Consider the following 27734-nt stretch of genomic DNA (forward strand, 5'->3'; position numbering starts at 1 on the left):
AAGTATATAGTTGATCAATAACCATTATGTCTACCTAAATAGCTAACCTCTGCTATGGTGTGTGGCATCGTCAACGCGGTACCGAGCGAGATCCATGGGTACTTTCATGGTGCCATGTCTCGAGTAGGCCCAGAGAAAATGTCTTTAGCTTAAATAAAATTACAAAGAGAATTCAGCCACTGCCTGACCTTACCTTTGCCTAACTCTCCGTAAACAACAATGAGAAGTGCCTTTCAAGCTTGGAAGACCACTATTTGGCGGCTCAAAAACCTATGGAGGAATTTTATTCTGTAGTGAGAGTGACTTCAAGAATACTTAATGCTGTAATAGGTGTATGATCTACTCTGAGTTGAAGAGGCTACTATCTATCGAGGAAAGCGTAAGGAATCTCGTTGTACTCTCGTGGTGGCAGCAACACTCTTTGATCTTCGAAATACCTAGGAGTTGCTGTATATGTGACCGTGAACAGTGATCTATTATCTATTATGATATCTTTACTTGCGGTTATTCCCTATAATCTTCAAATGGTATGGTGGAGGGTGACGCTTCATGATTAGCTAGCTAATCGGACCCTTCAAAATCGCTGCTAGGAGACGGATTAGGGCTGGTTAATTCACATAGTTAGGGTTATAGGCAGGAATCTGTCACCGACTAACTACTGGATAGTAAATAATTTGCACTAGTAATAAATGGATAAATAGACCAACTGGTTGGGTCCAACGGATGACGACGTATGGTCGGTATGAGGTCTATTGGACGATTCCCGAGTATGCTTGGCAATGGCCAATCTAACAAAGATCAAAGGCAGCTAAGCCGCCAGGTAGCCCTAAACTATCTATGCCGGTTCGGCTCCGTACCTCGTCTGTCATGCGTGTGTTCCTCGAAATCTAAAAAAAAAAAAAAAACGCCGTGCGTGGCTTCTAATAGCTATGTATGCCCTGGTTATTCGTAAATACCATCGTCTCGACTAGCTCCAAAGCCCGCTCCGCTTTATGAAATGCCTATCAGTTCACGCGGTTGAAAAAGTAGACGTATGCTGTCTTTTTCATCTCTTCTACGTCGCCTGCTTCTACTACCTTCTCATCGTTGAAGAGAACCCACTTCGGCGTTGTCGTGTCGAGCAACTTGCGGATGAATGCCACATAATGTCTTTAGTTATATTAGCGCCTTATTGCGTATATTTGAAAATAATTAGGTGTAACTTACCCTGAGTGAATGCTGGTTCCCTTATGGCATACGATGCTTTGCAGTTGGAACCTCGCCGGAACATTAGCGCTACCTGTGGGGACGGTCTCCTTCGAGGACGGCGCAGTATCGTCGCCAAAGTCGCCATGGTCATCTGGGTGGCTAAACAACCATTCAACTGCGCGCTCTAAATCGCCGTTGGTCTCTTTTAGAGCTTTGCGGGCTTGTGGCGCGCCGAATCCCATAGACCCTAGCATCTCGATCTTCTCAGGATCCGCCGCAGCATTGCTTCCGGCACCGGTAGAGGCGATGACCAGAGGCTCGTCGATGTCGGCATCTTCCATGTGGCCAAACAACCATTCCATCGCCGCGTTGGTATCCGAGTTACCAGTTGCGTGAAGCGCCTTTTCGCATCGGTTACGGGGGAATCCCATGGCCATGAGCCCGTCCAGCGCGGCCTCGTTAGGCGTAAAAGCTGGAGCGGCAGAGGCCTCCTCTTCCGGCAGCAGTTCTTCGGACGGCTGGAGCCCGGAAGAGAGATATTCGTCGAGTAGGAACGGCTCGTCTCCCACTATGACCGGGACATCGACCTTGCGGGGCACCCAATTCTCTATCGTCATCTTCCGCGCATTGACGACGAGAGTGGTTGGTAAGGTCTTAAATAGCGATCTCTTGGTGAACCCGTCTTTGCTCCTACACGACGCGCATGTCAGCTCCACCATTTCCATGGCGGTGAAGTTGTCGAGACACTGCTTAAGCGTAACCGGCTTGTAGCGATCTCCTTCGCCTTCTACGACTGGCAGCTTCTCCAGGGGCACGTCGATAAAGATACCGTCCTGTTCGTTGCTAGTGTAGCGGACCTTCTTACAGCTCATACACTGCAGTCGCTGTTCAAGAACGAATCTAAACGACTGGGTAGGATCCTTTAGGGGTGCCGAGTGTTGAGATCTGGTGATAAACTTGACTAGGTGCTGTAAAAGTTCGAAGGCATCCTGCTGGCGCATCGTTGAAAATTCGGCGTGCCCGCGGCCGATAAGGTGCTTTAGCATGCTAGGCGATAGACCTTTCTGGTGCGGGACCTCGGAGGCTATGATATCGGAGTCTGGCTTCGAGTAGCGACCTGATAATAGGCCGTCTCCTAATTTGCGTAGCTGCGTTTCGAGATCCTGAGCTGGGTCAGGCACGATAGGTAGGTCAACTTCGGGGATGTTGTACCGCTCTTGAAATGCAGGCAGGTCGAATAGGCACTGAAGTATGCTCGCGAGGTAGCAGCTGTTGCCGAGATTCTTCAGTCCGGTTAGGCCAGGTCCGAACAGCGGTCTAAGTTCCTTTCCGTCTTCGGTGGTCATAGAGAATTCCCATCGTAGATTTTGTTCGATCTGCATCTCGGTCAAGCTCTTCTCCGTCTTGACCTGGTCAGAAACGATGATGCCCCAATGCGCCAGATGGACCGCGAGGTCGTTGTCCACGCGTTCCTCGTCGCATTGGTAGCAGTACACGTCTGCTGTACCTTCCGGGCTGATAGATCCTAGTTTGACGGCGACCGCGTGTCTCGACTCGGTAGCGTGTGCCAGCCCGTGAGAGTTTCCTCCAACACCGCCAAACTGGGCACGACCGCAACCCAAGTTACCGCATTCTAGGCATAGCCAGAGGTTCTCTTTTAGATCGCACTTAGAACAGTGACCTAAGTCGCTGTGGAGCTTTCGGCTTTCGTGTTGCTGTAGGAGAAGGATATGCTCGCAAGATGTCAGCTCCTGCTCCCAAGCCTTGACCTCTTCCTGCCGCGAGAATGTATTCGCTTTGAGGATCCCGTCGACGATAGGTGCGAGTTTCGGGCTGGTCTTGTCGAGCTCGGTAGAGCACTCGTGGCACTTGACCGCGGTTGTGATATCGTAGCGGTCGGCTTCGGTCTCGGCCGCGATGGCTAACTTGGTTATTTTTGTGGGAGGCTCGTCTTTTACGACTCGCTTCCGAGTTCGGCGGATATTTAGAGCGAGCGGGTGACTGCGGGTGACGTGGTGAAGGTTGGAATGGGTTCGAACGCCTAGACAACCTCCGTTGAAACACTGCAGACAGACGTCGAGGCCTTGGGCATCGTCCTAAGTGCGTAAGAATTGTATTCTGATGGTAAGGCTGGCAGGCAGATTCCGATGCTATTTCTAGGAACTTACGATAGAATCAAAGCATTGAGTGCAGTCTTCACGATAGACCGACTGAGCTGGGGTTGGGGGATGTAAAGCTGCAATATAAGACAGGCACGTAAGCTACAGGCGAGCATGAGATTTACGCTGTTCCCGCCCAAACTTACAAATAGAATCGAGATGTGGACATGCCATTTTAAAGGACGAGAGAGAGACGATAAAGGTGTTGGGTTAGAAGAGTGCTGAAATGATAAAGTTGTATAACGGAAGACGGCGTAGAGAATTGAGAGTAATTGTGGCAGGGATACGGTGATAAAATCAGAATGTTCCCAGCGAGGCCACGAATGATGTTTATTTGCTACCAAATTCCAAACGTGAAGCGTGGAAGCGTGGAAGCTACCTCATGTACGGCGGGGCTAAGGCTTTGTCGATGGAGGGGTACAAGTACAATCTGCAGTGCGAGGTCAGATTGCCCCACGCTGCTAATAGGTACATGTATGTTATGTACGTAACAGGTACTGCCATTTGCCAGCTGGCAGCAGGCGACAGACCTAGAAAGTTCGGTCGAAATTATCGGACTCGGACCATGTTTGTGCAGCTGCAAGAACGGATCTGATAAGGTGAAGAAGTGGGGATAGCTACAACCGACCCCCTCCTTACAGTGCATATACAATCTCCGAGACTTATGATTTCATCGCTAATTTGGAGTTTTATGATTCGCCACAGAATCCAAGTTCCATTTTAATACCGAGATCGCCGACAAAGACCGCTTCATTTTTTTTGGGGAGGGCTGCGTTTTACCTCATCATCTCCGATTCATAACCCCCAACCTACAAATTTCTACGTCTTCGCTTCCACCTCATCCGCAATATAGCCCTTTCATAATCGCCATCGCCTGTTTAACCAAGGACACATCAAACGAAAATCCATTTTCTATTGCCATTAATTTATCTCGACCACATTACAGCTCGCATATCTCATATCTCAAGATGCTGTCGCGGACGCTAGCAACCGCTGCTCGACGAGTAGTCGCATCAGCAGCTCCTCGCGTCGCCACCCGCCAGATTCTCAACCCGGCCGCCAGCATTGCGCGCCGATCGTACCACGAGAAAGTGTTGGACCACTACAGCCGACCGCGCAACGTAGGCTCTATGCTCAAGTCTGATGCCGACGTTGGTACCGGCCTAGTCGGCGCCCCAGCATGTGGCGACGTCATGAAACTTCAGATCCGGGTCGATCCGAAGAGCAACACCATATCCGACGTAAAGTTCAAGACCTTTGGCTGCGGCAGCGCTATCGCAAGTTCGAGCTACTTGACAGAGCTGGTGAGAGGCATGACGCTCGAGGAGGCAGGCCGTATTAAGAATACCGAGATTGCCCAAGAACTTTGCCTACCGCCCGTCAAACGTAAGTTTTCACATCTCTATATTTTATGTACGAATGAAATGATTCGTGTATATATGCTAACGCTTTGGTAGTTCATTGTTCTATGTTAGCCGAGGATGCCATCAAATCTGCTATCTCCAACTACTACAGCAAGAACCCTCATGCCAAGCCAACAAATCTCGCTGGTACTGGAGCAAAGATGCCCAGTATTAGCGAGGCCGCGACGGCAACTGCTTAAGGGTGAACGTACCAAATCGAATTTGAAGGATACATTCGTTACTTGCATGGGATACGGAGTTCAGATAGGGAATTAAAAGTCGCAGCTTTAATATGCAGTCCAGATGGGGATACTGGTATGTGGCTGTTTATGATAATATGATATCGCTGTGCGTTGTTCTGTTGTGAGGGATTTTTGATGTTACGGCTATTTTCAACTCTGACTAGAGTTGAATGCGATGGACTTTGATCTCCTCAGTAATCGAGTTATCAAACTTGGGTAACTTGGGTTTTTCGAGCGCTCATTAAGAGATGTAAAATAGTCCTCACTCGGAATAAAACCGTAAAACCACATGGTTGTTTTATATTTAATCATTGTTCAGTGAGGTGTATGGCCGTAGTATTTACTATATTCTAAATATTAAGATCCAAAGGAACTTGAGTTCTTTCTATTCTCAGTCCACCTTTATGCGATGAACTGTTACCTCCTACTCGAGCCTCGATAGGAGCGTATCTAAATTTAACTATAGTCGTCGAAAACAATATCATGAGAATAAGTTGGTGTATTGCCTATTACTAAGCCACCCATAAACTAAGGTATGCCAAGCCGTAGCCGCTAACATATTTGCCTTATCAAACGTTATCAGGAGCTTATCTTATCAGATTCAGGGTCCTCGATTGATTTTTTTCTCTTTTAGTTCACCTCGATATCCCCAAAGTTCTTTCATTTGGCGTGGTGTTTTCTTCGGCGCCGCAACTTACAATTTTATTCTACTCTGGTTGTTTAAAGGTCAATTAATATATCAAAGTATACTCATCTAGAGAGCTTCTGCAATCATGTCGAAACATCGTCTCGAGGATGCTGAAGTAGAGGCTGCAGCCCTTCCGCGCAAGAAGTCTAAGAAGGAAAAGAAGGATAAGAAGGATCGCAAGGAGAAGTCGCAAGAGGCCGATACAGTCTCGCCAACTCTATCAGATCTAGTCGTGGAACCGATAACATCAGAGGTTGACGGGGAAAAGACGAAGACGAAGAAAGAAAAGAAGGACAAGAAAAAGGAAAAGAAGGAAAAGAGAAAGGCAGAGAAGAGTAGCAGCGAGGGCGAAGTTATTAATGAACCAAAGGACGAGGATACCGCTGAGCAAGATATAGCAAATGGGTCTTACGACGATGTAGACGCGGACCGCAAATCTAAAAAGGAGAAAAAGGATAAGAAAGATAAGAAGAAGCGCAAGACTGAAGAGCCAGAGACCAACGGCGTTAATAGCAATTCCAATGGCTCTAAGGAGAGAACTACAAATATAGTCGCCAATGCCTCAATCGCTTCCGGTACATCACAGACGTATGAGGAGAGTGCGGCACTCTCTGCCGTGCCCGAGTCTGATATCACAGCCTTCCTTAGCACGCATCAGATTACTGTTACCGACCCGCTCTCTGACAAACCTTTCCGACCCATCGTCGAATTCTCTCACTTGCCCTCCTCGGCTCTGATCGCCAAAACCCCTTTCGCATCTTTCAAAGCTCCGACGCCTATACAGGCGGCTTCTTGGCCTTTCGGGCTCTCGGGTCGCGACATTGTCGGCGTAGCAGAGACGGGTTCGGGCAAGACCATCGCTTTCGGCCTACCGCTCATATCTGCCGTGCTAGGAATGCCCAAGTCCAAGGGCAGCGGGAGTATACGTGCGGTCGTAGTGTCTCCCACGCGAGAGTTGGCAATGCAGACCAACGAGCAGCTGGCGAAGCTCGGTGATCTCGTAGGCTTGAAGACAGTTTGTATTTACGGTGGCGCGTCCAAAGATGATCAGAGGGTACTGCTACGCAAGGCGGACGTCGTAGTTGCGACTCCTGGCCGGTTAAAGGACTTCCTGGAAGAGGGTTCTGCCAAGCTCGAGGGAGCTAAATTCGTCGTACTAGACGAAGCCGACCGCATGCTAGATAAAGGGTTCGAGGACGACATCAAGAGGATCATCGGATGTACACCTAGGAAGGAGGACCGCCAGACTCTCATGTTCACAGCAACATGGCCGCAGAGTGTGCAAGCTCTCGCATCCACCTTTATGGTATCACCAGTCAAGATCCAGATAGGCGGAAACGCGAGTGGCGACCTACAAGCGAATATAAGGATTGAGCAGCGTGTCGAAGTTATAGACCCCCGAGGCAAGGAAACCAGGCTATTGCAGCTGCTCAAGGCACAGCCCAAGAACGAGCGAGTATTAGTCTTCTGCTTATACAAAAAGGAAGCCACTCGGGTTGAAGGTTTCCTGCTGCAGCGCGGCATCAAAGTTGTTGGCATACACGGCGATCTCAAACAGGAACAGAGGACGCGAAGTCTCGAGGCTTTCAAGACGGGACAGACCCCTGTTCTGGTTGCTACGGATGTTGCCGCCCGCGGTCTAGACATTCCCGAGGTGAAGCTGGTAATTAACGTCACGGTATGATGCACCATCTTTTCTATTGATATGCTACACTTTTATAACGCATTTGGTACGCTAACCTACGAGCACGGATTCTAGTTCCCTCTTACTATCGAAGACTACGTCCACCGTATCGGGCGTACTGGGCGAGCAGGCAAAACCGGACTGGCCATCACGCTCTTCACCGAACATGACAAAGCGCATTCAGGAGAGTAAGTCCAACAGGTTCTCGCATTCCACGCATCAATTCACACTAACGCTTCCTCTAGACTCATCAACATACTTAAGGCTGCCGGACAACAGGTGCCGGAGGACCTCCTCAAATTCGGGACGACCGTCAAGAAGAAGACGCACGGCACGTATGGCGCCTTCTATAAGGACGTCGACATGACGAAGAAGGGTACGAAGATCACATTCGATTAGACTGTATCAAGCGCGGTAGAATTGGTGTCTATATAAATTAAGCTATGTCTATACCTAAGGTAGATGTTACCTTGACGCTTCGCCACGGCCGCGGATGGAATTATAGCAGCCCAGCAAGTATTTGCGTTCGGCATAGGCACTGGTTGACCAGTTAGAAATTTACATATACGCGTATAGAAAGTAGTTAAGACACTTACATGATGATTACGAAGGGCACGGCTCTAGTTGCAACCGTGATTAGATCTACAAATACGTATGGCGATGTGCTACCGATAGAAATGCCGGCTCTCCTCAGAGAAGCCCAGAACGCCGCAGCAGCAACAGTCGTGAGAGCCAAGTTACCTGGAAGGATACTGTTCCAGCTAAAGTCGATTTCGTTAGCCCGAAAATACTGCGTGATAAAAGTTCCGCTCCAGATGATGCGGCATAGCATATTGATGCCGTTTGCGTACACGAGACCAGCAGCACCCAGGTCCAAAACTCGGAGTGAGACAAACCCGGCAACGCCAAATGCCACGCTGAAGGCGCCCATCCACAAGCTCTGGCGGTGCACCTCGGATTCCGTGGCGATCGACGATACAAACGCTTCCGCGACGCCGTTTATAGCTAGGAGTGGGATATATAAGCAATACCGCGCCAACACTGCCCCGGCTCCGCTGGCGGACCATTTAGTGCCTGCGACAATCTGAACCAGCAAAGGCGCAGCGTAGGGCCCTATGGTAACGACCATCGTACTTAAGAGGACGTAGAACTTCAGGAGCGCCTGTAAATCTGAACGCGCCTTGGTGACGGCTTGCTTTCCGGGAGAGCTTTTTGCAGAAGAGAGTAGCTTGCTGAAATAGTTGCGACTGCTCTCCTCGATAGGCTGGAAGACTAAGCGTGCAAGCAAGCTCCCGTAGTTATTGGCGAGAGCATAAACGCCTTGGGATCTCGAGTCGGAGAGGATGGAAACTAGAAATGTATCGCCCTGTGTAAGTAGGTGCTTTACAAACGACTGAGCCGTCAAGCTGTACGCAAGTTGTAGGGTCGGTCTGTAAAAGTACCCGAGCACATAATCAGTGTCGAGAGCCCGCGCCGTCTCTATTTTCTTGTTAGTCCCTTTCTGCGAGGGGGCACTTGTCCTTAGGAAAAGGGAGAAACCCTCGGTAGACGCCAATTGTGCGCCATACCACGCGTAAACAGCGAGGAGTCCTGTGCCGTAGGCTAGCTGTCCGAGGGCAAATGGTAAGACGCCAATCTCTAAACCCTTCTTCCAAGCCCAATTAGCCGCCCCGAAGGTTGCGAAGCATCGAAAGAAGGTAGCTACAGACTCGGCTGCGGCACGAGGCCCAAAGCGCAATCGATGTTGCAGTATCACGAAGGCGGGCTCGGAGAGTAACTCGACGATAGCCGCTACAGCGTATATACGGAGGGCGACATCGAGGTAAGGCGTAGCAGCGGTAGCAGCGTCGACATAGCTAAGGTAGGCCCAGCCCAATCCGACAGAAGCTCCCAGACCTAACAGTAGAGATATATGAGCAATGTTTACGACAGACTGGCTGTCTCTTGCATTCTCAGCTAGGGGTTGGCCGTCAGCAGAACGCGAAGTGGACGGGCTCTCCTGGCGCTGGATAGCTACGCGCAAACTCTCGCGGGAGAAGAATAGAACAGACAAGTAGTAGACTTCGAGCTGTGTTGAAATTCCTAATAGCTGAGCGGTTAGGAAGCGGAGCAGCAGCTGGTTGGCTACGAAGGTGATGGCGCGCGACGCGATTTGGAGGACTATGAGCAGGGATGCGCCGTGGACGGCAGAACCTTGCTTCGGAATGGGATTGGTATGCAGCTTTTTGTCATTGGCATCCTTCGAAGCGTCTAGTTGGTCGATCATAGTTGTACCGCATCCAAGGATTTAATGTTCCATTTTGGTACAATTTTGACACGCGACGGAAAGGAAATGATGACAAGTTTCTGTTTCAATAATTACGGTCCGGCATTCGCGATTACCTACCTAAATTTTCGGGGTCCGGGCACTGATAGAACCGCTACAGCCGCTACCATCTAGCGCCCTGAGTTGCGCCGATAGGTACCTAACCTAAGGTATCGATAGGCACCGGAGGAGCTGCGGAGTTACATCACCCAAATAAAATTAGAACTTTTTTTTTTTTTACTTTGACGTGCAGCTCTTCCGCTTTCTTCTCGAAAAACCCCGTGGGGGAGTTATTGTCAAGAAATGCCCCATACTATGACATAATTCCTGTTAGATGCAGATTTACGATCAAAAATTTGCTGCGTATATCAAAACATACTAATTGAGAAGGACCGATGACAATCCTGACCGCTCGACACTTGATACCGCAATAGAATATCGGACCGATGTCTGTATGGTGACTATTGCAGTCTAACCCCATAAGACTCCATAAAACCCCGTAAAACCCCATCATATTTTACTATCCAAACTACAACAAACCTTCCTCTACCCCACTGGCTAGCTCCCCAAAACTGCAGATGATGTAGCCTCTAATCGTCAGACTCGATCCACGTCGAGGCCAGCATATCCACAGCAGTGAGAGACTTCAGCTGAGCGACATGTCGCATCAAGCATCCCTCTGTACGTCATGGGTAACCAATCCTACACCTTTTTAAAAACTATATGCATCCCTAACACTTCTGCTTACTGTTCAGGAGCACCTTACGGATTACTGGTAGGGACTTTGGCTGGTGGTCACGGCAAGCCTATCGTTCAAGGTTGCAGACATGTGTACGGGTTAGATTTCCAAAGCATGATGTATCGAACTTATGTTTGCTCGGCGTTATTATAGTCAGCTCCTGAAGCGATGAGCCTTGGTGTCGGCGAAAATGCCTACATTAGATCGGTGGCGTCTCGGGGAACGTGGAGAATGAATGGAGAATGAATGGGGAATGAATGAAGAAATGGAGAAGAAATGGAGAATTGGGGAAGAAATGGGCCGACTTATTAGCCTTTGAGGCTGGAATTGCTCTTCAGAATATCTCCATTTTCCCCCACACACACGCCCACATACGCCCACACATACTCCCACACATCCTCTCCATGGTCAGACCAAGCCAGTTAGGATCGTGGAATTCGCCGTGGCTGCGTAGATTTTTAGTTGACGGCACTTGTCGCCTCCCCTGCAATAAACCTACAGGGTAGGGTTCCAGGCACCAGCTAGAGTCCCGAACTAGAGTCCCGAACACGGAGGGCTAACCCATATTGGAGATTTGAACCTATATCCTACGACGACGGCGATACGGTACCAAGCCACTAATGCAATGGAGCTCTACGTCTGCATCCATCCCGCCTAAGCTTCATGGGAAATACCGATGATCTGCTGCTGTCCGCATAGTACAGCATATACGCTTGAATCAGGAATATTTCGACCTGGTTGGTCATGTACTATATGCAAACTTTGTGCTTCAACGTTGCTTGTAAGACAAGTCTATAGAGTGAGATGAACATTTTTCTATTTGAAGAGTCTCTGAAACGTCAATTTACACATACTAATGTAATTTTTTTATTTTCTTCTTAGTTTCGTACAGCTCAGCTCAGCTTCTACACGTGTAGGTAAGGTTAGGTTAGGTAGTCTTGCATTATGTAGTAGGATTTGCGGTGCTATCAGATCGTAGGAGGTATCGAGCCTGAGTCTCTGCATTACAATCGGACCGGCTACAACTTGTCAGGCCTCGTGAAGTACAACCTTGCCAATAATCATGTCTAGATATGAAAGAGAACTTTGATACTAGTGATTTCCGGGGATCGAGTTCTACTAGGTACCCCTCCTTCTATCCCCCCTATCCCCAGCTACAGCCCCATTAGCTTAGAATTTGCGAGGCAATAAGAACGACATCAAGGGTCTCGACGCTACGTATGGCCTTGGTACCTCATGCCTTCTTTTAGGTAGTAAACCCCTCGTGACTCCCCACTCCATCTTATTTCTCTCTTGGTGAGATATTTCATCATCCCCTTACCCCTGTTACGTGAATTAAGATCGCGTCTACACCAAATCGGGTTTGCCTTAGATTACAACATATAAATTTCAGCATTACTTAAACTTCCCTCGCCCCTTCTGAAGGACAGCAACCCATGTCCTCCTATCCGTGCGACTATACGTAGTATTAGCCGATTTATAATATCGAACGGCGCAAAAATATCTTCGCAATGGGTCGCTTCACTATCCAAAAGCCCGAGCAAGATGCCGGCAAGGCGTGGCCCGCCATCGCCATCGGTCTATTCGTAGCATTCGGTGGTATTCTATTCGGGTATGTCTATCAGCATTCTTAGGATATGTGATAGTTCACATTGTTCTTCTTTGCGCTAACATACAATCTCAGTTATGATACCGGAACTATCAGCGGTATTCTAGCTATGGACTTCTTCCAAAATCTCTTCTCAACCGGTTACGTCAACACTCACGGCCATCTGGACGTCTCACCCTCCCAATCCTCTGCCATCGTGTCGATCCTCTCCGCGGGCACTTTCTTCGGAGCTTTGGGGTCGCCACTCATCGCCGACACTATAGGTCGCCGCCTATCTCTCATCGTCTCTTCGTGGGTCTTTATTTTCGGCGTCATACTCCAGACCGCTGCTACGGCCCTACCTCTGTTCCTGGCCGGTCGCTTCTTTGCCGGCTTCGGAGTCGGTCTAATATCTGCGCTAAGTATGTCTCTCGCAAGTCTTACTCGGCTTTTAACTGAGCTTCAACTAACATGTGTTATAGTCCCCTTATACCAAAGCGAAACGGCACCGCGTTGGATTCGAGGTGCCATCGTAGGCGCGTATCAATTCGCCATCACGATTGGTCTACTCCTCGCCGCAGTTGTAGACTACGCCACGCAGTACCGTCAGGATACCGGCTCGTACCGCATCCCTATCGCCGTGCAGTTCGCTTGGGCCATCATCCTCATTGCCGGGATGCTTCTACTACCAGAGACTCCCCGGTACTTGGTCAAGAAAGGACAGCAGGACAAGGCTGCTCGTTCTCTTGGTAAGCTCCGAAGGATCGATCGCAACCATGCCGCTATCCACGATGAGTTAGCTGAGATTAAGGCGAACAATGATTACGAGCTGAGCATCGGAACGGCCACTTATCTTGACTGCTTCCGCGGTCCCATGCTGAAGCGACTTCTCACCGGTATGGGAATACAAGGGCTTCAACAGCTAACAGGTAACGCACGCCGGTTATCCTTCTAATGCTTAAAGATTCCTTACTAACATCATCGTAGGTGTCAACTTTGTGTTCTACTACGGCGTAAATTATTTGTTAGTATAATAAACATTGTTTCGATCCTCTTTACCTAGTCGTAGTGCAAAGCTAACATAATAATCTTCAATATTGTAGCAAGAACTCGGGCATCCAAGATCCGTTCACGATCCAAGTAATCACGTCTTGCATTAACGTCTTCTCAACCCTCCCTGGTCTGTGGGCTGTAGACAGGGTTGGTCGTCGCCCCCTTCTCTTATGGGGCGCAGTCGGAAGTAAGTAAAATTTGGATTTATTTTCTTATCTCGTGAAATGATTACTGACTTTTCTTGCTGCAGTGTGTATCAGCCAATTCCTTGTGGCCCTGCTCGGTACCCTGACGACGGGGCAAGACGAGGCAGGTAATGTCGTGGTCTATAACGTCGCGGCGCAGAAGGCTGGTATCGCCTTTATTTGTATCTATATATTCTTCTTTGCCAGTACCTGGGGACCTCTTGCGTGGGTAGTGACGGGCGAGATTTTCCCCCTGAAGATGCGAGCCAAGTGCCTTAGTATGACTACGGCCACTAATGTAAGTTGTTCTCGCCTATATAATTATTATGTCTCCTCTATCCGATATGCAGTGCTGACTGCTTATACAAATAGTGGCTCCTGAACTGGGCGATAGCCTACGCAACCCCGTATCTCGTCAACTACGGCGAGGGTTACGCCAATCTGCAGTCCAAGATCTTCTTCGTGTGGTTCGGCGCTTGTTTCATCTGCATCGCCTTCGTGTACTTCCTCGTATACGAAACCAAAGGATGGTCGCTTGAAGAGGTCGACGAGCTATATAGTGAAGTGAGTAGTGCGCGGAAGAGTGCTGCGTGGACCCCGAGCTCTACATTTTCGCAACGACAAGGTTTTCCCACGACGGCTTCTGGTGACGTTGATAGTGCTACAACTAATGGGCAAGCCGAAAAGTTGGCTGAGAGTGAAGGACATACCGGCGTTTCGCATCACGACGAAAAATCTTCGGTGTAAATTTAGCGGCACTTTAGCTTCATCAGTTTAATATCCGTCTGACTTGTAGCATATACTTCAATAGACTTCAAAATACGTCGTTTTTCAGGTACCTCCTGAGCTAGTCTTAGCAAGAGGATTTGCTTAAGGGCCGTGAGAAAGTATGTGTTTTATGAACTGAATACTAACCAGGCTCTAGAATCATCACTAATAACTAATCCACATTCGCCTATTTATATCGGGTTCTCGGTCTGCAATCCAATTGCTTATCCTTTACGTCCATCGATGGTTTATATGAATTGCAACTGTACCAAAACTAGGACGTTGTAGGGACCGCAGCAGGCCAATGCATTCCATGAAACCCAAACCCTATAGCGAAATCACACTCAGCGCGTCCTAGTTCGTGTAGAGTCTTGGCATCCAAACATAGCAGATAACTCGTCTTACCAGCCCCGTCGAGCACGACGCTCAGGAGCACGCCGTCATCTTCGTCCAGGCCTCCTTCTCCAGGTGACCTCGGACGCGGTACAAAGATAGGTTCTCCCGGCGTGTGTCCGCTTGGATTGTCCCAGAAAGTCGTCCCATGTGTTAACACGTCTGTCTTCACGATAGTATCGAATAGGGTGCTGTAACCGCGGTTGGCTATGCTATATATGTAGCGATGTTTCTTGGTTGCGTATGTCGGGTTGATCGTAGGTAGTTCGCCAGCATGCGGAGCTTTGATTTCGAACATTTTCTTTGCATCCCGTCGAGTTTCTAATGCATCCGTATCGTTTGTGTCTGATTTGGGGATCCCAAGTTTCCATCGAGTAAGTCGAACGTGACAGCTGCGATTACGCTCTTCGTCGCCCCAGAATTTCTTGGCCGCGCCGTTCCTCTGAAGCATGACGTCTACTTCATACGCTCTTATCACGTCAAGATTAGGATACTGCATCACGTCGCAGTACACGTTAAGGTCGCCCGTCTCTTCGTCGCGCTCCTCGAATGAGTTTACGCTGTGGAAGTAAAAAGCCGCCGGGCTATCGAACATCGCAACTACACCGCGGTTGCCGAGACGGTCGACGACGAACCACCTACATAATTTCGACGAGTCGAAATTCTCGATAGCGTCGACCATATTGCCCTTCCAAGGGACTTGAATGCCGTTCGTACCGAGGTGGGATGATGGAATACACAATATGGCAAATGAAGATGTGAGATAAAACGAGTGAATGTACGCCGGCTTCACGTCGACGGCAGATATCGTAGCTATAATTTCGGTTACTCCGGTTGACGCGCTTGTGCGGAAGACACGATACGATGACTTGTAGCCCATTTCAAGATTATAGTTGTAGTAGTCGCCGGTTTCCGGATCTCTCTGGGCGTGGGCGCAGCTCAGCGGACCTCTAAGGAGCGGGTGGAGCGCCTGCTGTCTGGCTATACCTATCGGCTCTAAGGTATTCTGGTCGATCTCTTTCATGTTTCCGTTATCTGTAGTCAGCCATAGAGTCTTGATACCTGCTCGATGGCCAGACTCCGTGGTCGTCTTAGTTTTCGACGGCAAACCGGGCACGTTTGCTTGGAAGGCAACGGAGACATTGTCAAAGTTGGGATCTTCCCGTTTCGGTGATCCTCTCCAGACGCTCATGATCTTGCCAAATAGTCCGATGCATGGATCCATCTTTTGCCCGAAGCCGATATCAGGTCTTTTCCCATCTTTCTTAATAGCGTCATATAGAGCCTGGCTCTGACGTCGAGATGTATATTCGACCCTTACAGCGCTATCGCTATTCTCGAAATTGGGAATAATACTAAATTTATGTGATTGGCCTAGGCCGTCGAACCAATGCGTGGTACGGAATGTGCCTTTCGGGGTATTTTCGACAATATACTGCCCGGGGCCGGTGCGATACAGCGTGCCAGAAGCCCACGCCGGGATGGAACCTTTGATAGAAAGTTCTACTGGACCGCGTATCTCATTTAGCCCTTCGAACTTATAATATATTAGCATATCATACGGGTGAAGGTGGTATAATGGGGGCTTACTCCTGCTTCGTTTGGCCAGTCTTCAAAATCAGCTTTCAGCATTCCTCGTACTGTAGTTTCGAAATCGGTATCTTCGTTTTCAGGTCCTCCAATAATTTCCCTATTTCGTATATCGTTTGTCTCGGTTTCTGTAGCCATGATGCTCCGGAGGTTGTTAATAGCGTACCACGTGTCTCAAATTCCAGAAAACCGAAAGGCTATTGGTATTTCTAACCAGCGTATAAGCCGAGCTGAAGTGGGCGGGTGAGATTATATAGGCACTTAACGGCTATAAATGGACTCGGTCGTCTTTAAGCCAGGGATTCGGGCCCGACTCATTCAAGTTGTTTGATTGCTTGTTACCGTAAGGAGAACATAGGACGTTCGATTTCGTAGATATGATCTAACGAAGTAGTTCGTCTCTTGAAGATAACCGAATGCGAGACCCGGTATCAATTCGTCAGCCACGCGACCAACTGGTAGTGAATATTCGATAACTTAAATGCGAGGGAGTTGCGAGAGAGTCTCTGTATTGCTTAGCAAGTTGCTATAGATATCGGCCAATGGAAATGCTGCTATTACTGTTTGAGGCCTAAAGATCCGATAGACTTGGTGGTCAGATACTCTACGTCTAAATATGTACGTAGCTCCCTTGCGCAGAGCTCTTTCACTCACGTCCACCAATGACGAATGCGAGTTGACGATCGAGAAGGAACGTAGACTAATAACGACGGGCCAATCATAAAAGATAAAAGGGTTAAGGGTTTCGGATTCGTTGTCGAAGGAATTAGTAAAGGCTAACTAATAGATACCTGAGGATCTATGATTAGTTTAGGTACCTATGGAAGTTTATATGAATATCTAGAAAACTTTCTTGCTACTCAAAGCTGTGATGTACCGGGCCATATTTCCAGGTACATGATAGAATGACAAAAAGTACTGAGGCTCTAAGTCATGATTCATGAATCACGCAGGTGTAAGTACCTACATGTCAAATCGGTCAAATTAGTCAAATTAGTGGCTGCAAGTCTGCAGACTGTAAAAGACATGTACTTGCCTTATTCAGGACTTGAATCCATTCGTCATCCAATAGACGTTTAGTGGCTTTTTAATTATCCCGAAAGGTTGGCAAGGGATATTGAATGGCTTTCCCGATTGGCCGACTTTTTCGGTAAGTTCTGCGCTACAGCGGTACCTCACTAAAGTACTTTGACTTAGGAACTTCGCATTCGCTTAAATTGATATCTACCCGTCTTTAACTCGTCTTTAACTCCAAGCCTCTTTATCATTCGGCTATTCGTTACTACCTCTAAGTACCTTAGGTCTTTTCTCTAATCATTATAGTCAGCACTAAGCTGGTCTCATAAGAGGATTCTTAGTAGAAAATTTACGAAGATAAGTTCTCAATGTCATAATAGAGCATTAGGTAATATATAAGATGGTAACTCCGTAATCTCCGCCACCTCAGGGCTGAACTTGTAACTGTAACCTATACCTAACCTGTAACTAAATCGTTCATAATCCAAATACTATCCATTCTTATAGACCAACAGCAATATGGTATTTCCTAGCCGCGGCTGTATTACCTGTAAAACCCGGCGCATCAAGGTGAGGCGTAATGAGACGAGAAAACTACCCGATCACCGCAAACTAAAAAAATCTAGTGCGATTCGGTCCATCCATCGTGTGGCCGATGCCAAAAAGCAAGTCGAGATTGTCTTTGGGATCAGAACGAAGAATCTGGTTTACTATTCAAGGATGAGAATGCCTTTGCTCAAGGCAAACCTCGGCGTCCTTGGAAATCAAAGGTACAAGAAATATCAGGACCGGAGGCCGAAGTGGTCGACTCAGCAGCATTTTCCGTGTCATCCTTCGTTCCGGCGGAAGATAAAGCATTGCAATTCTGGTTTAATGATTACGTATTCCGAGACGACGAGATCCCCGAATTTGCTCGAGAGTATAACCACTACTTAATACCTTACCGTGATATAGACCAACATGACTCGAGTCTTCACCTAATTATATCGGCCCTTTCGCACGCTGTATTCGGTCGTGTGATGCAGCTAGACAAGCCGATTGAAGAAGCCGAGAAGTTATTCGCACGAAGCATCGAGAACGTGCAAAACGAGATCCTCCAGCTATCGCAAAACAACATCGACGAGCTTCTCCTTGCGACGATGCTGACGGCTGACTACAAGGTATGAGTGAAAGTCTACAAGCCCTCTAGCAAGCACGGCCTAATACATCTTTGCTATAAGAACGTCATGGATAGATGCTATAGCCGTGACCAGGATGAAGTTTCGCTTTTGAATCTCGACGTGACCGGATCACGAATCTGGAAGAATACTTGTCATTACGATAGAGCTACAGATCTCTTGAGGCAACGGCAGCAAAAAAATTGGACGCCCAATCTTTTTCTAGACCGAGCCGTGCGACGACGATTAGTAAGTATCCAAACATGCGTAATAGATACATTGCTCACCAAGCCTAGATTCGGGTGTGTATTCTTCGAGGCATGTTCGTTCCTGAGTGGCTTCGAGACGGGGTCGAGTTCGGTGAGGAAGGTCCCGTTCTAACTCTTGATTCGATCATGGTCCGCGTAGCCGCCCTCCGTCAGAGGTCGCTTTGTCTTTTCCTTCCGAAAAGTGCAAGATTCTCAACTCAACCGCATCCGGGCGACCTTGCAACCGAGGCTCGATCGCTTGACGATGCATTGGAATCGTGGTCTACTACACTCCCTGAAGATTGGAAATTTACCACACTATCGAGTTCTGAGCCAGATTCTACCTTTGATGGGGTAATTCATGTCTTCGCCACGTGTGGCCACGCTACTATATGGTGTCGATACTACGCTATCCGTTTAGTTGTCAACAGCATCCGCAATAGAGCGCTCTCCATTATGGCCCAATGTTCATCTCAGATGTTATCTGTAGCCCCAGAGCAGGATATATGCCTAAGAAATATGGCGTCCCTAGGAATAGACTTGTGTCGTAGTATTGCGGTCTTCTTCGCCCCTGTTACTACGGAGAGAAATCCCACAGCTGCAAGAGAAACTGTGATGAACGATAATATTGTTCGCGTTAATCAAGAAATCAAGCCTAAGCTAGCGACGCTTTTAGCATGGCCGCTGATACTAGCGATCAATGCGGATAATATCCCAGAATTCCAAAAGCAGTGGCTAAAGAATAAATTAAAGTCTGTTGCTAACACTTTAGGAAATGCCATTCTTGAAAAAGTTATGGAGCAGAATGAACTGAAGTTCTAGATACAAGTACAGAACCCCCTACTTCTCAAAACGTAGTAGACACTCTAAAATAGAAGATAAATGACTTAGTCGAAAAGCCCAAAAACGGGCTTGGGAACATAGGGTTCCTCGAGGAACTTGACGTCTTCAGCCGTTAACGTCTTACCTCGCGCATCGCATGCCTCGTCAATCCTAGCAACCGAGTTGAACCCGACGATCGGTATAGTGCCTTTCATATGATGCCACGCCAGATTGACGTTGCTCATCTTCCAACCTTTCTCGACAGCAAGCTTCTCTACTCGGCGAATAATTTCCTCCTCGTCAGGTCGGAGATCTAAGCTGATGGGACCGGGTGTCTTGGAGCGAGTCGAGTCATCCTGTCCCAAGGGTCGGGCTAGCTTACCGCCGAAGTTAGGAGAGTACGGCAGGATACCAACGCCCGTGTCATTACAGTAACGAATCATCTCACGTTCCTCTTCGCGATAGCACAAGTTGTACAAGTTTTGCATACTGATGAACTTGGTCCAGCCGTTGCGTTCGGCGACCGCCTGCATGCGCACGAACTGCGTAGCCCACATCGAGCTCGCACCGATGTAGCGCACCTTGCCGGTTTGTACAAGGTCGTGTAGTGCCTTCATGGTCTCCTCGATAGGCGTGGTTGGGTCGAATCGGTGAATTTGGAATAAGTCAATGTAACTCGTGCCCAGACGCCTCAGCGACGCATCAACAGCGTTAAAGATGGCAGCGCGAGAAAGACCTGTGTTGTCGTTAGCCTAATGCTCGGATTTTTTTCCCCGTTTGTTATGTATGGATGAATAAATGCGGCGCTACTCGAATCGAAACTCGCTTACCCCCTTGGTTGACATAGTCCTTGCTCTGGCTAAGTACTCCTCCAAACGGAGCGGTGAATACGCTCGAGTCTTCCCCGACGTATAGGAAACACTTTGTCAAGATGATGACCTTCTCTCGCGGGATAGAGAATTTCTGAAGCGCTTTTCCGACAATCTCTTCGCTGATGCCGTTGGAGTAGGCGTTTGCTGTGTCCCACGTGTTAATGCCCCTATCGTAGGCGGCCTTGAGAATTTCGAGTGACTTCTCTTCATCTAGTACCCACGGCAGCCACTTTGAGGAGCCCAGGGACATAGCACCTAAGATGGGTGAGGACACACGAAGCCCGGAAGAGCCTACCCTAGCATAATCTACATTGGTATTGTCGATGCTCTTCTGGAGAGATGCCGGAACTGGGAATTGAAACATGGCTAAGCTGATGTTGGAGTCTTGACTTAGGTTGAATAACGAAATATTAATCTTCCTTGATACTCGAATATAGTAAATTATCTGATCTGTTTTGATGAACGAGTACATGAAAGGGGTGGGCTTATTCCCTTTATATATCTATTCTGTTCCTCTTGATCACCCCTCTCAATATGCTACGCAAAGCTCCATAGCCTACATTCTCCAAGGCTAGATAGACCTTTCGAGTCTCCTAAGCGAAATATTCATAGTCGAATGATATTTCCCGTGGACGGGAGTTAAGATGGTGTTGTCCGAAGTCCGCAACGACCGTACTCCTACTTTTATTTCTAAGCAGCTCGTGAGATTTTCCAAAGATGGTCTAGCACCAAGAGCTCGCGGGTTTTTCTCCAAAGGGAATAGTCCCAAATAACTATTCCTGGCATACTAAACAGATTGAATATCCTTAATGAATCGAAATGCTCATGCATGTGTATATCTTGGCATATTTTGGTGATAAGATATGAGGTTAAGATACATATAATATTCCCCTATACAAATTCAATAGCTTGATGCATTCAAAAGAATTACAGGGTATTTCTACTGCTTTCTGCCACTATCCTCCCTTGCCTTATAATATATACTATGAATGTATTACATCAAGACCATCAAGGTACTCATTCAATCATCATATCCCATATTTATACATGTGTCCACCCATCCCGAGTTCTCAACCTAGCTTCGTCCTCTCATTAAGACCAGGTCAAGCACTTCAATATCTCGTCAACTGAGGACTGCCTGCACACGCCGGTAGTGAGAATTTAGTCTCGGCAAATACCTTCTGCATGCCATCCTCGTGCTTCTCGAACTTGACATACACCTTATCCAAGTCATCTAAATGAACGCGATGAGATACCATCTGAAGAGGGTCTAGATCACCGTCCCGGATCATCTTTAGTAAGTCCTCCCAGTACTTGTGTACAGGTGCTTGACCGTTGCCGATGAGTCGAATACCCCTTTCCATAAGAGATCCGATGTTGAAATGGTTGGTCTAAGGTTGTTAGCATGTTAAATCACTAAGACGAATAGTATTACGAAAGGGATAAAGAGCCAAGAACTCACGTAGCCGACGTATACACCAGTAACTCCGCATCGACCAAAGTTTCGAACACTCTCGATCATCTCGTTAATAATTTCGCTCGTGTCGGTCTCTGCACCCAATGTCATCTCGAGCCAGTGCATCCAGCCCTTGGCATATTCGCCCGCGGCACACTACAAAATTCGGCGTCAGTTAACAGCTCATATCTGTGGCAACTAAATTTTGAAATGGGATGAACATAATATTTACCTCGATAGCTGCATCCGGGCCCCTTCCACCGCAAAGATCCTTCAGCTTTGACACGACGGTCGGCTTATTTGTTACGCCGAACGATAGCTTCTTATAATCAACCAGCTCCAACTTCTCGATGTGGTCTGCGGGCCAGTGGTTTCTGATAAAAGTGAGACGTGGCTCGGTGTCGACGAAGATGATCTTGGTGGCGCCGGCTTTGATTGCGAAAATTCCAGCCATCTGACCGATGGGACCGGCACCAAATATAGCTACCTGATCACCGGGGTAGACGGCAGTGTCATGCACAGCGTTGTAGCTTGTTGCTAATACGTCACTAAGATATAATGCCTTCTCGTCGGGTACGTCATCGGGTATCTCTAGGAGATTCACGTCGCCGAGCGGCACGCGAACATATTCAGCCTGACCGCCCGCGAAACCGCCCGTGAAGTGCGAGTAACCAAACATCCCGGCGGTCTGACCGCCGTACATGGCTCTCTCGGTAGTGTTGGAGTTGGTGCGCTCGCATTGAGATGACAGCTTCTGCTTACAGAAAAAGCAATCACCACACGCGATCTGGAACGAGGCCACGTATCGCTTGCCTTTCTGAACTTTCTTGACCGCCGACCCGACCTCATCAACAATACCGCAGAATTCGTGGCCTAGGATGTCACCTTTACTTAATTGGATGACAGTTCCTACAAAAGCCAGTTAGTATGACGAATTCGTAAAGAGGAAGAATACGAATTCTAGATTGTAGCAGCTTACCATGGTATAAGTGAAGGTCGCTTCCGCAAACCGTGCTACCGGTAACTTTGAGAATTACATCGTTGGGTTCGATGATACTTGGTCGAGGTACATCGCGAATTTCGACAGTATTTTTACCCATCCAGCATAACGCCTTCATAGTCTCTGCTCTTTCACCTTCTCCGCTGTAGTTGCTAACATCTTGTGCGGTGATTGAGCTTCCGTCATGGCCGATGGCCTTCTCAACAAGGTATGCCCCTTGTGTTACTGACATTATTTCCTGATTCTTATTTGGTTATCCCTTAATATTGTGCTTTGTCAGACAGGCGTCTTGAATATGCAGCCTTCACCGAGCTCTCTAATGTAGGTCGCAGTCTTATAACGGACGGTACACATCGTGGCAACGACATCAGCGCATCATCATATAGCCAGATTTACCAGGATGAGTTCTAGCCCCCCACACGTCGAGATCGAATAGGAAAGCTTTGGTATTGCCAGTGTATGACGTTGTGATTAGATATTGGTTCAAGGCACATGGAACTGGCATACGTCATGACTTCTAAGGCGTGGACACAAGCGCGGATGCTAACTATGATGTATGTATAATATCAACCATACGAAGTACTTTACACAACTCAGGAACATATTGATAATGAGATATAGGTAATAAGAAGCTTCACAAATTATTCGATATAAGAACTAAGGCTGTTCTCATATCAGCAATTCTACTCAAGTATAAGATCGATGGTGATGTTGAATATTCTTTAAAAATGGGGTTAAGTTGAATCCCCCCTCCCCCCACATGGCGATCCTATATCCTAACTCCCAGACATAAAGCTCAACTACCGAATCAGTATGCCCGTTCTATGCCTGTATGTGCATGCGAAATTCTTAGCATATCTACATAGGTACCTACCTGGGCAAGGCATCTATTTCTTTAATGTTTTGGCCTCTGGCTATCTAAACCCGTTTGTGAATGTCATCAAGTGAACAGGGGGCAAAGAAGATGAGAGCATAATAGCCAATTCAAACTAAGACCTTAGCTAATTGGACTACTGCATCATCATGGTTCCATTCAACCAAACTCCGTTTCTTAGTCTCTTCCATTTTCATCTTGATAAAAGGCTCCATCGCCTCGATCTCTTGGTGAGTGAGGAGGTTAAGTCTAGCATGGTGATCGCCCCCCTCATTATCTCCAAAATAATCCATGTCTAAGAACCTCCAGAATATGAAATCAAATGCCCAACTGTTTCTAGCTGCGTAATTAATCATCCATGTTCTCTTCTCCCAGCTGTTTCTCATTCTTTGAGAGAGAGGTACATCATCTTCCAGGGACGAGGATATAACCGTATTTTCTGTGATTTCATGATGACCCTGCTTCTTCTTTTCTTCAATCTCTAGTACTCGAAGGAATGTTTCTAGGCGAGGTTCGCATTCCTCCATCCAAGACTTATACCCACCATCCCAGTATTCTGGACTTTTTAAGAGAAGCCACCAAGGGGGATCAAATGAGAATTGTGCCGGCGCAGCGTAAGCAAATTCCCAATCGATCACGCCTACTACGTGGTCATCTTTATCGATTAAAACGTTTGACGGACGCAGGTCTTCGGAATATAATCGAAAGCTGGAATCGTTGGCGCCCTTTTCCCTAGCATCCAGTCCCAATGTAAGCCGCCCTTCTGATGCGAGCCGTCGGAAAAGCTGACGTGCTACATACTTATCCCGCGCGTCATCTTCATCGAAGATGGCATCGTTATGTTGAAATGTAAGCTGTGCTAGATGCATGTCGGCTAGGGCGCAAAACCATTCGTTAGAGGTATCGTACGACCGAGATGGTAGTACTGTTGGAGCGACGCCCGTAAATTCTAGCAGTGAGTTCATATTTTGAATGAGAGGTCTCCCGGACACGGAAATATCACCGTGTTCGTCTTGGTCTAGCGAGCCAATTCTGGGGAATTCCAGTGTAGATAACTGCAAGATGATATTAGCCATCTGCCCATAGAGAAACTCAAGCCGTCCCTTGTCGATAGTAGGATCTAACACAGGAGACTCTTCAGGTTCGAGAGCAGGGTCCTTAAGGGCATCAGACATTGTCCTCTCGTGCTCGACATAGTCCATAATGATAAATGGGCCTAAGCCAACCGGATTTTCTGCTGCTGTTCCGAAGTGATATATTTTGGGCACCGGAATAGTTGTATTCGCTGCAACATAACGCACTGTCGCGACCTCATAACGGATCTTCTCTTCTGGAAATTTAACACCTATTCATTCTTGGTTAATAGACTTTAATATGTAAAGGGGGTCTATAATTCAATACCTTTACAGGGGATTCTCATACCAGCGGACGAGCCATCTTTATATTCTAGCCGATAAAAGATGTTATACCCTCCTCTGATCGGCTTATGCAGTTCTACAGCCTCGCCCGGCCGATATTTATTAATGAGACTAGCGATTCCGCGGTATATGTGTGACTTGTTAAGTGACCTCTCCCATGCCTCGATCTCTCGGTCACTTTTCTCCCAAGCAAGGTCATCCATGTCCATACGGACATATCTCAGTTTTGGTGGCATGTCCGGATACCAATGTTTACTCGATCGATTCGCTATATTTGGGAGCTTGAGGTTGTAATGTATAGAAATGCAAAATGTGCTGAGTATAAACGAAGACTGTTAAGCTACACACCTTGCTACACACCTTGCTACACACACGTACAAGGGATGTATCAGCTAGTGTCAGATAGTAACGAAATAGAAAAAAGATATTACGAAATACCCTTGTAGTGGTGCAGTGGTATATTCGACAGTTAGGCTTCTTAGGGACGTGGTTGTACAATCACACTTAAACGCCTCTACACAGCTGAGTTATTGAACTAGGAACCCCTTCCGGATAAAGGGGTTATATGCGTGTATATCCGTAATCGCTGTTGGTTTAAGCTTGTAATTTTCGCTTGATAATTGTCCTAATTATGTTGTTTTCTCATGACATAGAACCAAAAAGAATGGAAACAACTTCGTTGCTCGGCAAGGAACTCTAACCTAACTACGGGATCATACGGCTATACATACTAAACATGTTCTTTGTTTTAGATGTTCCATCTAGTAACTCGAGTGCAAAAACATCAGACTAACAACCAGCTACATGGAAATTCAATTCAATCGTAATATTGATCCGAGATGGTAAGACTGTATTCAAACTGAGACTCAGTGTGGGAGATGTATATACGCGACTGAAGTCTCTAGGGCTTGAAAATTGAATTACGAAGCAGATTGAAATTTCTCATAGTCCCGAACTTTCAACATCTAAAGAGTGACATCAACCCTAATTCTACGCCAAAGGAGTATAATTCGTTTATCAAGTACGCTAATTAATCTACAAAACAGTTCAGAATGGCCGACAACATTAGAATCCCTAATGATAACGAGGAAGCTCTTATGAGGGCCTCCTCTGAAGCTTACAAAAAGCGTCGGGAGGAAGAGGCAAAGCGTAAGCAATCTGAGGAATTGATGAAGAGAGCAGCTGAAAATTCTAAAAAGAGACGAGAAGACAACAAAGTGAAGATGATCTAGTAGTACTAACCAAAACTGCCACACTGAAATGTAGAGATTGCTACGAAGTCGGATGCGATTCTTCATAGCTAATAGCATCGAATTATGTTCGCTTGCTTAATAGTATGTAGCTTAATAGTAATTAGGACTTAGAAATATATCCTTGTGAGTTAAAACTTATCGATTCGTCTTAATAGTTTTAATAGAGTAGGTTGGACATAATAAAGGCGCGTTTCTTTACACTTTTTATTTAACTAATAAAGAGCTTAGCTTCAGAATACATGAAAGACTTTAGGGTCACTTTCAAGCAAAACAAAGATCAGGTTGCTCGACTAAAGCTTTGAGCCTCGAAGGACTCCTAATATACCTATCAAACAATAAAAAGATTTGAGTTCTTAGATAATAGCGAACTGGGTATCGTTGCATTGCTAAAGTCAAGTATGTATGCTACTTTTCATATACGTTCCGCAAAATTATAAACTTCTACCTCGACCTCTTATAGATCTTTCAAGGAATCCCCCCTTCAAACACGCTAATTTCCATCTCTTCAAGGTATCGCTACCGTCTTCTATACTACCGCACCTCTAATCAATTACTAGAAATTCGTTTTCTTGCCTCCTAAACTTCACCTAGTCGGGCTAGTATAAAGCACACTCCTACGCTTACGCTCCAAGAGGCATGGGAAACCCGGACGGGCCCGTATACCTCTGAGAGATAGAAGCCCCGTGCTGCTCAGCGACGAGCTGGTCCGAAGTTATTTCGTACACGCCGGTGTAGTTGCCGTGGGAGTCCTGGGGCGTTGTGACGCGGAGCTTTAGGCCACCCTCAACCTTGTCAACGGCCCACGAGTACGCTCCTTTCTCTGCGCACCCTGTCCAGCCAACAGCCGGGAGGAAGTCAGGGCCCTCTGTGAGAAATTAGTATTTATGAAAATTCGGTAAATTTAGCTACGTCTTGTAGTAATGAACTCCTCTGCCAACTTGACAGGGAGTGCATAAGACAAGCCGAATAAGAATGGTACGTACGGAGCATGAGACTGCACTTTGCCGGTTCTGGGTTACCAGAAGGCGATGCCGACGCCGGATCAGTAATAGCAAAGAACTCGTAACTAGTCGTGATGTTAGTTTATAGTCAACAATGCTAATTTGGAAAAGCTTGACATACGTGCACATGACGCTGTGAGGAATGCAAGAAGCCGTGAAATTAGATACGGTGAATCCAGTTGCGTATCTCGACTTGATAGCAGCACCTGAGGCGGTAGCCGCGAAGAGGGTTGCGAGGATAGTGTTGAGCTGCATATTGAATAGCTGAATTATTAAGTATTAAAACTATGTAATTAGTTATTTGGTTCTTGTTAAGCGAGTGTAAAAAGTTGAAAGATGATATAGAATAGCGAAAGATATCACGATGTGCTTCTCGATGTGATGTAATTATATATACAAGCGGCGTTGTCTATTTTATATAAATGTCTACTCTCAAACTCAGCCACTTTCCCGTGTTCAGTAAGGCTTGGCTGCGTTGTTTGTCTAAAAAGGGATAACTGTCGATAGCAAAATACCACGTTGCATGCAACTGTGTTAAGCGACTTCACGCCGCGGATCTCAATTGGGTAGGCGATCATCTCGTATTTGTGCCCGCAGGGTCCCTCAGGCGCCGAGTGCACAAGGATGACGA

General features: G+C 47.2%; 10 protein-coding genes across 11 annotated transcripts; 3 read left to right on the top strand and 7 right to left on the bottom strand.

The window, feature by feature from the left end:
• Nucleotides 1–1004: 1004 nt before the first annotated feature.
• On the bottom strand, nt 1005–3521 carry GL218_01042 (Ubiquitin carboxyl-terminal hydrolase 14; the record flags this gene model as incomplete). The annotated part of the gene is made up of 4 exons (XM_033577488.1): nt 1005–1149; nt 1207–3284; nt 3357–3424; nt 3494–3521. 4 exons carry the CDS (start codon nt 3519–3521, stop codon nt 1005–1007), a joined length of 2319 nt encoding a protein of 772 aa, XP_033437986.1.
• A 794-nt stretch (nt 3522–4315) lies between these two features.
• Nucleotides 4316–4950, top strand: GL218_01043 (Iron sulfur cluster assembly protein 1, mitochondrial; the record flags this gene model as incomplete). The annotated part of the gene is made up of 2 exons (XM_033577489.1): nt 4316–4733; nt 4805–4950. 2 exons carry the CDS (start codon nt 4316–4318, stop codon nt 4948–4950), a joined length of 564 nt encoding a protein of 187 aa, XP_033437984.1.
• Nucleotides 4951–5765: 815 nt separating this feature from the next.
• GL218_01044 (ATP-dependent RNA helicase dbp3) lies at nt 5766–7763 on the top strand (the record flags this gene model as incomplete). The annotated part of the gene is made up of 3 exons (XM_033577490.1): nt 5766–7358; nt 7440–7552; nt 7610–7763. The coding sequence occupies 3 exons, from the start codon at nt 5766–5768 to the stop codon at nt 7761–7763; spliced, it is 1860 nt and encodes a 619-aa protein (XP_033437982.1).
• Nucleotides 7764–7829: 66 nt separating this feature from the next.
• Nucleotides 7830–9630, bottom strand: GL218_01045 (Oligosaccharide translocation protein RFT1; the record flags this gene model as incomplete). Its single annotated transcript, XM_033577491.1, has 2 exons — nt 7830–7902; nt 7961–9630. 2 exons carry the CDS (start codon nt 9628–9630, stop codon nt 7830–7832), a joined length of 1743 nt encoding a protein of 580 aa, XP_033437980.1.
• A 2289-nt stretch (nt 9631–11919) lies between these two features.
• Nucleotides 11920–13981, top strand: GL218_01046 (putative glucose transporter rco-3; the record flags this gene model as incomplete). Its single annotated transcript, XM_033577492.1, has 7 exons — nt 11920–12020; nt 12093–12418; nt 12479–12925; nt 12984–13020; nt 13100–13236; nt 13300–13532; nt 13607–13981. 7 exons carry the CDS (start codon nt 11920–11922, stop codon nt 13979–13981), a joined length of 1656 nt encoding a protein of 551 aa, XP_033437979.1.
• Nucleotides 13982–14276: 295 nt separating this feature from the next.
• Nucleotides 14277–16123, bottom strand: GL218_01047 (Beta,beta-carotene 15,15'-monooxygenase; the record flags this gene model as incomplete). The annotated part of the gene is made up of 2 exons (XM_033577493.1): nt 14277–15932; nt 15986–16123. 2 exons carry the CDS (start codon nt 16121–16123, stop codon nt 14277–14279), a joined length of 1794 nt encoding a protein of 597 aa, XP_033437978.1.
• A 3171-nt stretch (nt 16124–19294) lies between these two features.
• On the bottom strand, nt 19295–20351 carry GL218_01048 (Versiconal hemiacetal acetate reductase; the record flags this gene model as incomplete). 2 transcript variants are annotated; one of them, XM_033577495.1, is made up of 2 exons in its annotated part: nt 19295–19965; nt 20060–20351. In XM_033577495.1, 2 exons carry the CDS (start codon nt 20349–20351, stop codon nt 19295–19297), a joined length of 963 nt encoding a protein of 320 aa, XP_033438997.1. The 2 variants fall into 2 exon arrangements, with proteins under 2 accessions (XP_033438997.1, XP_033438998.1); XM_033577494.1 differs by lacking the exon at nt 19295–19965 and having other exon boundaries at nt 20010–20351.
• Nucleotides 20352–21213: 862 nt separating this feature from the next.
• Nucleotides 21214–22789, bottom strand: GL218_01049 (S-(hydroxymethyl)glutathione dehydrogenase; the record flags this gene model as incomplete). Its single annotated transcript, XM_033577496.1, has 4 exons — nt 21214–21492; nt 21564–21713; nt 21790–22466; nt 22537–22789. The coding sequence occupies 4 exons, from the start codon at nt 22787–22789 to the stop codon at nt 21214–21216; spliced, it is 1359 nt and encodes a 452-aa protein (XP_033438996.1).
• Nucleotides 22790–23541: 752 nt separating this feature from the next.
• On the bottom strand, nt 23542–25085 carry GL218_01050 (phosphotransferase family protein; the record flags this gene model as incomplete). The annotated part of the gene is made up of 2 exons (XM_033577497.1): nt 23542–24776; nt 24833–25085. The coding sequence occupies 2 exons, from the start codon at nt 25083–25085 to the stop codon at nt 23542–23544; spliced, it is 1488 nt and encodes a 495-aa protein (XP_033438074.1).
• A 1637-nt stretch (nt 25086–26722) lies between these two features.
• Nucleotides 26723–27358, bottom strand: GL218_01051 (putative 22kda glyco protein; the record flags this gene model as incomplete). The annotated part of the gene is made up of 3 exons (XM_033577498.1): nt 26723–26967; nt 27086–27168; nt 27225–27358. 3 exons carry the CDS (start codon nt 27356–27358, stop codon nt 26723–26725), a joined length of 462 nt encoding a protein of 153 aa, XP_033438075.1.
• Between the last annotated feature and the right edge of the window lie 376 nt (nt 27359–27734).

This window comes from Daldinia childiae (genome assembly GCF_008694065.1).
Source record: "Daldinia childiae strain JS-1345 chromosome Unknown Scaffold2, whole genome shotgun sequence".
In the NCBI taxonomy this organism is placed as follows: Eukaryota; Fungi; Ascomycota; class Sordariomycetes; order Xylariales; family Hypoxylaceae; genus Daldinia; species Daldinia childiae.